Source organism: Accipiter gentilis, chromosome 9 (assembly GCF_929443795.1).
Source record: "Accipiter gentilis chromosome 9, bAccGen1.1, whole genome shotgun sequence".
Taxonomy (NCBI): domain Eukaryota; kingdom Metazoa; phylum Chordata; class Aves; order Accipitriformes; family Accipitridae; genus Astur; species Astur gentilis.
Genome location: NC_064888.1, coordinates 27,829,564 through 27,839,959, shown reverse-complemented (window position 1 = coordinate 27,839,959; position 10,396 = coordinate 27,829,564). Strand labels below are relative to the sequence as shown.

Below are 10,396 nucleotides of genomic sequence, written 5' to 3'. Positions count from 1 at the left end.
AACTGACTTAAGGAAAGGGGCTGTTCCCCTTTCTTCACCAAGACCTTGGCAGGAGGCTGCTCTGTCAAGGTGGTGATATCAGCTCACAAATAGATCTGCAAACAGTGACTGCAGAGAGCAGAAGCAGATGGTCCCAGCTCTTTTTCAGTGCCAGAAACACAGGCTGTTTCTGGCAGGTCCCACTGAAGCCAGGGGGAGTAGGTGGCAGTTCACCAGGGGCCTGCTGAGAAGGAGGAACAGGAAAGATCTGCTTTTCGACACATTAGCAGCAGGCCAGGAGCTCTGGGCCAGGGAGAGGTGGCCAGATGGCCGGGTAACACATGACCATCCAGAAAGCAAGCACATACAGACGGACAGGACAAGCTGGACAGCACAGGGCAGGGGGACAGAAAGAGGAACGCAAGACGGACGTGGGAGGAACTGGTCAGCTTCATGTAGAGCCACGAGGAGCTCTTAGCTACACTCTCCCAATAGAACTGTGCCCCATTAGTAGCAACCACAACCATCAGAGATGCAACACACCATGAGGGAGAAAGGGAAAGCCTTGAAACAAACTGAGCAAGACCCAGTGGACAAACCAGGAGGCTGAGGCTTTAACCTCAGCCTGGGAAGAGGTTAGCGCAGGCTGAAGGCTCATCACACAAGGCAGGGGTAGTGTTCAGAGATGAAGGTTTAATTTTCTGTCAGCAACACAAAGAAGCAATTATCACAATTACGAATGTTTGCTCGCATAAGGCTCAGAACTCGGGAGCGGGGGGAAGCCAGCAACAGCTTTGCCCCTCCCCAAAATACTACCAAGTGACATTAGTTCACAAGCCGTAAAAGATGCCAACCGACTGGGCTGTTATCCCACAGCGCATTGCACCGGCACCAGACTTCACCTAGACCAAACTAATCAGTTACATGGAGTTGATTTGGATGTGCTAAAGATGCAGCTCTAAGCACCTGAAGACCAGGCTGCTGTCAGTCAAACAAGAGCCAAGGCAGCTCATGCTGCCCCCACCCTCCTGGGGGCACTGGCTTACTATATTGCAAGGAGTACTTCAAAAAGGACAAAAGATGATTATCCCCGATTCAGCTACCGCTCCCACCTTTATTAAACCCCAAGAGGTGTGGGACAAGGCAAGCCATGAGCAGGGAAAGACACGGACTACACACTACAGCTTTGGTGACTTCATGTAAGTTTGGTTGTTCATGTGCTTCATTGGATTTTTGTGACGGCTTCATGGATGGACTTGGCCACATAGTCCAGGTTCTTGGTAGTCAGGCCACACATGTTGATGCGCCCACTAGCCATCAGGTAGATGTGTTTTTCCTTGATCATGTACTCCACCTGCTTGGCTGGGGAAAAAAATTGGACATCAGGTCAGAGCCATGACCCCACAGCTCAGAAAAGCCCAAAGAACCAGTCAAGGCTGCTTGAATCTTTCACAACAAGCAGAAAACTTCGAGCACTGGCCACTGAAATGCTGTCTGATGCTTCATCCCTGCCTAACCACAGAGGCAGTGATGCCAGGAGACCAGTAAGGTCCCTGAGAGATTCCTGCCTGGACTGCTTCAGCCCAGTTCAACCCCCAGCATAACCGTCCTCACCCAATCCTCCCTTCACCAGGCCACCTTGTACTTACGGTTCAACCCTGTGAAGCTAAACATGCCGATCTGCTCTGTGATGTGGTTCCAGGTGCCCGGGGTCCCAAGAGACTCCAGTCGAGACCGGAGCTCTGACCGCATCAGCAAGACCCGATCTGCCATCGTCTTCACATTGCCTTTCCTGCAGCAGGCAGGAAGCAGAGCGTGAGGACAGGCACCTGTCTGGTTTGGAGCCATCTGGCCAAGCCTGGCACTCAGGGAGACAGCTTCCCCCAGCTTTCCCTCTCCCACCAGCCCTGGCAACACGTACCACTCAGCAAAGAGCTGCGGGGAAGAAAGCGTAGTTGCCACAATGCGTGCTCCCTGGGAGGGAGGGTTGGACCAAGTGGTGCGCACAATCTTCTCCATCTGGGAAAGCACACGCTGCACGTTGTCTGCATCCTTCCCCACCACAGTCAGGTTCCCCACACGTTCATCTGTGGACAAGCCAAGAGACGTGAGCCATTGGTCGCATACATCATGGCAAGGCAGTGCTCTCCCCACCCCCCAGCATGCCAGCCCCATCTGTCTGGGTATGATGCTACTGGGCCAGCTTACTGCCAGACACTCACTGTAGAGCCCAAAGTTCTTGGAAAACGACTGTGCACAGAAGAGCTCAAAGCCCTCGGAGACAAAGTATCGCACAGCCCAGGCATCCTTGTCCAGGCTGCCAGAGGCAAAACCTTGGTACGCCGAGTCGAAGAACGGAAACAGGAACCGGCGCTGCAAGGAGGAACAGTGTTAGAGGGAAACCCCTTCCCCACAACCTTCACTTTACCCCCCGCTGTCCCCCTAGGAGGGAAAAATGACCATTGAGCTTCTGGGTGAATTGAAAGGAAACATGGTCCTGCAACACCAGACTAGGATATTTTCTTTCTACTGGGGTAAAAGAATAGGAAGACTGAAGTGGTCAATAAAAGGTCAAACGCAGGACAAAACTGCATTTGAGGACAAAGGCACAAGAGATGCACCACCTTATATCCTACTGTCCAGCACCTGTTAAAAGCAGGTGCCCGTGGATAACCTTCCCAGTATGAGAAACCTCACTGCAGCTCATGCCACAGAGTCTGAAAGCAAGAACTTGGAGACACGAGCAGAACTGGGATGCTGTTATCTTCTGTGCACAGACAACCAGCATCCTATCAACCTCTCCCTTCAACACCTGCCGAGCAGGACTCCTCCAGCTCCTGCCACACCTCATGCCATTCCCTAGAGCCCATTTTGGATGCAAGTGCTCTGGCTGGCTCAAGAGCTACCTGTCCCCTCAGCACTGCTTTAGCCCCAGCAGCAGCCCATACCTTCATAACAGCAGCAATCTGCTTCCACTGGTCAGGAGTAGGGTCCGTGCCCGTTGGGTTGTGCGCACAGGCGTGGAGGATGAAAATGGAGAATTCTGGGGCTTTCTGAGGAGAGATTAGGTCTTGGTCACACACACAGACGAGACTGGGCACCCACAGCAGAGGGAGAGGCCCTGAGCTACTCTGGGCACTGGCAGTCTCTTTTATAGAGATCCACTTCCAGACACAACACACAAGAGCCCAGCCAGCTGCGAACAGCACAGCACAGCACCAAGCTCCACCCATCCCATGCAACTTTTACTCACCTCCATGTCATCCAGCAGCCCCTGGAGATCCAGACCCCTCTTGGCAGCATCCCAGTAGTGGTAGGTTCTAATATCTTTAAAGCCAGCATCCACAAACACAGAGTTGTGGTTCTCTGAGGAAAGAAATCACTTTTCAGAAAAGCAGGCCCCACCTCCAGCAAGCCACCTTATCCAGTCCCAGTACCTCCCTAAATGCCACCAAAATACGTGACGGAGATACTTACGCTCCCTTAACCCACAAGGGGAAGGCCCCTCTCTCACCGCCCAGGCCCCTGCCGTTCCTCCCTCACCCACTGACCCACAGGGCTCTCTGCAAGGAGGCAGCAGCACTGATGACAGCACTCACCCCAGGACGGAGCGGAGATGTAGACTGGGGTCGCTGTGTTGTTGTTTCCATTGTACCACCGCCTCAGAAACTCGGCGCCGATACGCAGAGCGCCTGTCCCGCCCAAGGACTGAACGCTTCCAATCTGCAACAGAGAGAGTTGCCAGCAGGGTCCACCCGGGTCAACCTCGCCTTTGGTGTGCGGACAACAGGGGCGCTTGCAAGAGCGAGAGAGGATCCCAGACGTGCTCCCTGGGGTCACCCCAGGCAGGACCCTTCCAGTGGGTCTTCAACCTCCTTCAGCGCTCAGGCCCATCCAGACACCTTCTACAGTTATAAATAGACTCCAGTTATTCCCGTTACTTTTTGGCACAGAGCAGATTCCCAGCTAGCAGCTTATTTCAGGAAAGGTAGTCTATTATCCGACTTCAGTTTCCCGTGGGGCAACCGTTAAAAGATGAAGGAAAAAACAAATTCCAATCACAGCCCACGTCCAGTCTTTCCCAAAAACTACGACCACTTGCACAAACACCTTCAAGTACACGGCTTCATCAAGTAGCCTACAATCAGTAAAGACCACGTCAGAGCAATCCCCAAATCCCACCAAAATGCAGTTACTCTGCACGTTTGTGCTCTTCTGCTCCGTCTGCTGCATAGACGCGCCGGAGGTCCCAGCGGCTCTCCCAGCAAGGAGCGGTCTCGCTCCCTGTCCACCACCTACCCGGTTCTCCTTGATGGCGGGGCTGTCGTCACCCAGGGCGATCCGGGAGGCGTTGGCCCGGAACTCGGGCAGGCCCAGGATGGGCAGGTACTCGTGGTTCAGGCTGTTGTCGTTGGCGATCATCTGCTCCACCTTCTTCACCACCGGCAGGACCCATGGCTGCCCCTCGTCCGTGCGGTAGGCTGCGAGGAGAAGGAGAGTCGTCCTTCCTACACCCGGCGGGACGCTGGGCCTCCCGGTCCCCGGTGGGGCCTGTCCGGGGCACCGACACCGGAGAACGGCGGGCAGGCCGGCGCGGGGCCGCCCCCACGACCTTGACGCTCGCCGGTGACCCGCTGCCTGCCCTGCCCTGCCTCCGCCCCGCCCGCACCCAGCCTCGCCGCGGCCCGGTGACCTTTCGAGCCCGGGTCCCGCCGCTGCCGCCCAGTCGCTCCGGCAGGTGCCGGGGCCGCCGCAAGGGCGCCGGCCGGCCTGCCCCGCAGAGAAGGGCCCCGCCGGGCCGGGGGGAGGCCGCGGACTCACCGCCCACGCCCAGGTTGACCTTCCGCGCATCCCCGTCCTCCCGGAAGTCCGCCGTGAGCTTGAAGACGGCGACAGGCGGGGCGCGGGGGACGGCGGTGAAGATGGAGGCGGCCATGGCGGCGCGGCGCGGCCCCCTCCGCTCTGCTCCGCTCCGCTCCGCTCCGCTCCGTTACGGGCGGCGCGCGGCGCCTGGAGGAGACGCTCACCTTCACCGGCGGGGCGGCGCCGCCGCACGCCGCCGCCAATCAGCGGGCAGCCGGCGGCCCCGCCCCCGCCGCCAGCCAGCGGCGGCCCTGCGGCCCCTCGGGCGGAGCGCGCGCAGCCAATCACAGCGGGGCCGCCGGCCGGCGGCGGTCGCGGCGCCCGGTGACGCGAGCGGCGCGGGGACGCAGGCGCTGCCTATTGGCCGCCGGCGCCGCCCCCCCCCCCCCCCCACCGCGCGGTCCCCCCCCTCCTCGGCGCGCGCGGGTTGGGCGGGCGGCGCGCGGCGGGGCCGCCCCGGGGTGCAGCGCCCGGGGGCGCGGCGTAGGGCCGGGACCGGGACCGGGACCGGGACCGCGGCCGCGACCGGGGGGTGCCGGCAGGCCCGGGGCCGCGGCGCAGGGGTGCAGAGCCGTCACAGGGGCTGCGGGGGTGCAGCGTCCCAGGGGAGGCGTCCGGGAGCGGCAGCGATGGGCGTGCGGGGTGGTCCCGTGGTGCAGTGCCCGTGGTACGGAGTGCTGCCGGGGATGTCGTGCCCGAGGCAGCGCTGCTCTGCGGCAGCGCTCGGGGGTGGAGTGCTCGGGGTGCAGCGCTCGGGGGTGCAGCGCTCGGGGTGCAGTGCTCGGGGCTCACGGCACGGTTCCCGTAGGGGACCCGGGGTGCAGCGTACGCGTGGGTGCAGATCAGCCCTGGAGTGCAAAGCTGGGGTGCACGATAGCCCCGGGGGGGCCGTGCAGGACCGTGCCCGGGGGTGCGGGAGGGTGCCAGGGTGCAAGGCTTGGGGGGTGCAGAGGGGTGCTAGGAGGGCCGTGCCCGGGTGCGGTGGGTGCAGGTGCGGTGCCCGGGGTGCAGGGTGCTCCCAGGGGTGCGGTGACCCGGACGAGGAGGGCTGTGAGGGCGCGGGGTGTTCCCACCCCAGGGCAGGTCACGGGCACCCTCCAGTGTAGCTGCCCCGGGGTTTTTAAGGCACTTTCCCGATTCCCGGCCACCTGCGGGTCAGGCGCTGTGGGGTGGCCCCCTGAGAGCCTCCCAGCCCCGCAGAAACCCCGGGGTCGCCTGGGGGCGTCTCCGTCCCAGCAAGATCCTCCGGCGGGTGGCAATAACCGCCAAGGCGAGCCCTGCTCTGGCCCACGAGGAGCCTTTGGGATCACTGCTTAGCTCGGGGCCCTTCTCCCCGAGCGCACGGCATCGCGCTTATCCTCAGGGAGTTTCTCGTGGCGCCTTGCCGCCCAGCTCTGCATCCTTCCCGCAGGCGCAGCGCTTCCCACGGGGCGCCCCGAGCCTCTGTGGCTCTTGCGGGCCGCCCACCGCCCGGGGAGCCTCCCTCCAGCCGTGCGGGGACCTCTGGGGTCCCTGGGCGTCGGGGCGGACGCCGTCGCGGGGCGCGGCGGAGCGGCACTCGGCCGGGAGCGGCGGCTGTGCTGGGGGGGTGTCGGCAGAGGGCAGAGCCGGCCCGCGCATCGCGCCGCCGCCGCCGCCGCCGCCGCCGCCGCCGGCGGGACCGGCCCCGCCGCTTGCCCCGCCGCTTACCCCGCAAGCCCCGCGGGAAGCGACACCGCAAGGCGTCACCGGCTCCGGCCCGGCGGGACGGGCGGCCCAGGGCCGCCCGAGCATCCCAGGGCCGCCCGAGCATCCCTCCCGCCGCTCCCCCCCGCGCATCCCCGGGGAGGGGGGTCGCTGCCCCCCCGGTGCGTGGCCGGCTCCGTTAGGAACCTGCCGCCTGGCTCAAGCGGCTTCTGAAGTTTGTGGGAATCCGCCCGCGACCCTGCAGCATCTGGGAAAGGCTTCGAGGGAAAGGGGAAGGACGCCGCGAAAACCCCCGGCAGCGCGACCCCCCCCCGCCTCTCGTGACATAAACCACGGGGATACGGGACAGGAAAGGCCATGCTGTCCCCAAACGCTTTTGCAGACAACCCGTGTCATACAACCCTTTGTTAACCCAGCCAAGATCCCTCTGAAAACCAGTTTGGCTCCTCACCCCCCTCCCATGCCGAAGGTGGCTCCGCAGCCCGGCTGCCTGGGAGGGCGCCCGGGGGCACAGCCCTTGCCTCCCCCAGCTCCGGGCAGCACCTGGAAGAACTGCCCAGTGCACTTTCTGCTTAGCATGAGAGCGGGGAAGAGTTAGAGCTGCCCTGCAGCGCAGCAGCATGCCACCGCTCCTGCCTCTGGAGAAAACGGCGTAATGGGAAAGGCAGAAGAGCAAGACAGTAGCACTAGACCAAGGCCTTGGCCCTGGTGGGGTTTTTAGTCCAACTCAGACAAAACCTTTATCGGACCTTGAGAAAAGGCCAAGCAGAAACCCAGAAGGGGCTTCAGGTCTGCTCTCTGCAATAGCTGTGAGACCCTGCAAACACCTGACCTTGTGAGGGCATTTCTGAACCCCACCCTTAACTCTAGCCCTAACCTTAAAACTAACCCTACCCTTAACTCTAACCCTAAGCTTAACTCTAACCCCAACTGGATGAAGAGCACTTGGGTTTCCTGAGGTCTGTGGATGCTGCTAAATGAGAGATGCTGCAGTGCTCAGCAGGGAAGCAGCTGACAAGAACAAGAGCATCAGAGGTAAACGGGGGTAGCCCACCACAGGGTGAATCGTCTTTTCTGCTCACGGGGAGTAAAGGACTGCGCAAGTGGGATGCTGCGATGGGAAAAGCTGACCAAGGATGCTTAGAGCATCCTATTTCTGGAGCAGGCAGAAATGCTGGGGAGTTCCCAGAGTGGCAGGCTCTCACTGTGCTTACCGGTTTCTAATCCCACCACTCTCCAAAGAGCACTGGGATATTTAGGGACATGGCCAAGCCCTTTCTCAGTGCAAAGCAGGGAAGTCATAACGGCGCAGGGGTTCTGCCTGCCAAGCTGGCTGCACCAAGCCACTGCTTGGGACTGCCAGAGCAGGCTGAGCAGTGCCAGTCGCAGGAAAAAAATGTGGTTTCCCCAAATCAGCACAGTCTTGCTCTCCTTCCTCAGGGGCTCCTGGGCAGCCTGAGTTCAGTGCTGCCGGCCCGGAGGAGACCGTCTGTGCTGCTGCCTGTGCCTGCGAGGCCAGGGTCGCTGACCCAGCAGGAGTTACCTGCCGGTGCGCCTGGCTGCCCCCAGCCCGGCCAGCGTCCCATGCCCTTGGCGGTGCAGAGTGGGGCTCTGCTGGGAACAGATGCAGGAACAAGACAGACAGGCACATAGCAGCAGGCCGCCGGGCCCCTGAGCCGGGTGGCTGTGGGTTAGCAAGATCCCTCTGGCCCTGAGCTTTCATCTCCCCAGCCTACACAAAGGGTGCCACCAAAATGTATGTAAAAGCAGAAGAAACATGGGAGCCGGCCCTGAGGCAACCCTCCCTTCATCTCCTGCCTCTGACTGACAGCCAGCAATGACCTGCCACTCAATGGGGAGGCTTGCACACCTTACCCAGAGCGAAGGAGCCCCCCTAGGCATGCACTGCCGCACCGCACGCAGGCACGGCCCCCCACACTCAGCCCCTCCTGGGAGCCAGAGGTAGGGGGGCTCGGCAGCCAGCCCGGCTCCTGCATTGCTCAGGCTGCTGCAGGGATGTGGGGACCACTGAGGACCGGGTGCTGCCCTCCCTGCACTGTTGAGCCCCATGTGGGCCTGGAAAAAGCCCTTCCTGGGACAGCACAGATGAGCTCTGCTCACCCCGTCCCCTTCACTCCCCCTTGCAAGGTCCACCCTCACACCCCTACAGCCTCTGTCTCATCCTCTTCCTCGCCAAAGAGCCCAGAGCCAGGGGACCCTTGATCCCAGCATCACAGCAAGGGTTTAGGCTGCCCTGCCCCAAGGCGCTGCCCATCTCAGGCTAAGATGGGGTGCAGGCAGCATGCGGGCAGGGAGCAGAGCCACGGCCGTTCCCAGTGGGTGCTGCGCAGGGGCTGTTTTCCCAGCCATCCTGCGAATACAGATGTTTTCTCAGTGCAGGATCCAGACAGAGGAGGGTAAAATGTTTTCATTCCAAGCTCCCGGGGTCAGGTCATGGTTTGTCTAAATGGCTTTTGTTGCTGTAATTATCAGATTAGCTGATCTCTGGCAGTGCGTTTAGGGGCAGCTACATTAACTGGGGATGCTGACACACACACACACACACACACACACACCCGCCACCCTGCCCAGCTGGGGCAGTGGGTTTGCAATGGAGCGATGGGGATCAGGGGTGCCAGGAGAGCCAAGTGAAAGATTCATGCTTGGTTTTGAGCTGGTACCCAGCTGGACCCTAGCCCAGGAGCAGCTGGGACATTTGGGGAAGACAGCAGTGAGCCTCCTTCACCTCCTCAGTGCACGTGATGATGCTGAGCTGGGCCTTATCCTTTCCTCCCACTCCAACCTGCAATGCACCGCAGCCACAGAGCTCCATCCCAGGCACCTGCCTGCCGCTGTGGCTGATGCTCAACATGCAAACACAGGATGGAGGCACCTGAGGTGCCTCCCCTTACTCAAGGGCTGGTGCTCCTTGCAAGCAGCGAGCCCAGCAGGTCCTGGGGTCTCTGGGACCCCGCACTGTGGCTGGGATGGGGGACTGCGGGGCCAGTGCCTGGTTACGGGGTGCTGTGAGGGGTAGGCAGCCCCCCAGCAGCCGGGGAGGCGCAGGAACAGGAGCGTGAGATACCAGGCGAGACGGAGAGCGTGACGGGGAGATGAGAGAGCAGGGTGAGGGGCAGATAAAGAGGGATCAGGAGTTTCCGGCCCCCGCCAGCCCCTCGCCTGGTCCATCTGTCAGCGCCTGCGAGTGCTGATGGCACCGAGCCCTGGTGGCAGCCGGGGCCGCAGGTCCTGCCGAGGGGCACCGTCAGGGGCTGGGAAGGGGTCCCTGCCGCTGCCTTCCTGCTGCACCGGGGCACCGGCAGCAGCTCGGATCCCAGCACGGCTGGGGACGGGCAGTGCCCATCCAGAGCTCCATGGTGCCCCCGAGGCTGAGTCCCTGGCCACACTGCCCTGGAGCACCCACCTCCTGCCCTCCCGCCCTGCCAGCCCCACTGCACACACAGATAGGGAGTACCAGGGATTTCACCCACCAGCATCAAAAAAAATCAGTTCCTGCTCTGCTGAGCTGCAGGTGAACGCACGGGTGCTTGGTAGCCGCTCACTCGGGTGCTGTGCCCGTGGTGGCTGCCTGACCCCTGACACGTCGTCCCACCTCCTCTCTCGCCTGCTGTAGGTGGGAGCAACAGCAGTTTCCCTTGAGCAAGGCAGAAGCTCTAAAGAAATTAAATAATTCCAAATCAGAAAAGACTTTATAATTTCTCCATAAACCAAATTATTTAAAATGTGGTTTCACTGCATTTCAGTTTCTGAAGTCTTATAATACTGGAGCATAACATCCCACTGAATGAAGACTTCTGGGGCAGAACATCTACATCTTCTCTTTCAAGGAACATTTCATCCTCTTTAA

General features: G+C 61.1%; 1 protein-coding gene across 1 annotated transcript; it reads right to left on the bottom strand.

The window, feature by feature from the left end:
• Nucleotides 1-652: 652 nt before the first annotated feature.
• On the bottom strand, nucleotides 653-5,025 carry GOT1 (glutamic-oxaloacetic transaminase 1). Its single transcript, XM_049810890.1, has 9 exons — nucleotides 4,801-5,025; nucleotides 4,279-4,460; nucleotides 3,579-3,702; nucleotides 3,233-3,345; nucleotides 2,928-3,032; nucleotides 2,202-2,352; nucleotides 1,901-2,066; nucleotides 1,629-1,771; nucleotides 653-1,341 (listed from the first exon to the last, which is right to left on the bottom strand). Exons 1-9 carry the CDS (start codon nucleotides 4,913-4,915, stop codon nucleotides 1,202-1,204), a joined length of 1,239 nt encoding a protein of 412 aa, XP_049666847.1. The 5' UTR covers nucleotides 4,916-5,025; the 3' UTR covers nucleotides 653-1,201.
• Nucleotides 5,026-10,396: the final 5,371 nt, after the last annotated feature.

Excerpts from the sequence above, each read along its gene's own strand:
- GOT1 (XM_049810890.1), bottom strand. The coding sequence starts at position 4,915 with ATGGCCGCCTCCATCTTCACCGCCGTCCCCCGCGCCCCGCCTGTCGCC. Across the intron at positions 3,033-3,232 it reads GGCTGCTGGATGACATGGAG|AAAGCCCCAGAATTCTCCAT; the intron begins GTGAGTAAAAGT and ends ATCTCTCCTCAG. Across the intron at positions 2,353-2,927 it reads AGATTGCTGCTGTTATGAAG|CGCCGGTTCCTGTTTCCGTT; the intron begins GTATGGGCTGCT and ends TCCTCCTTGCAG.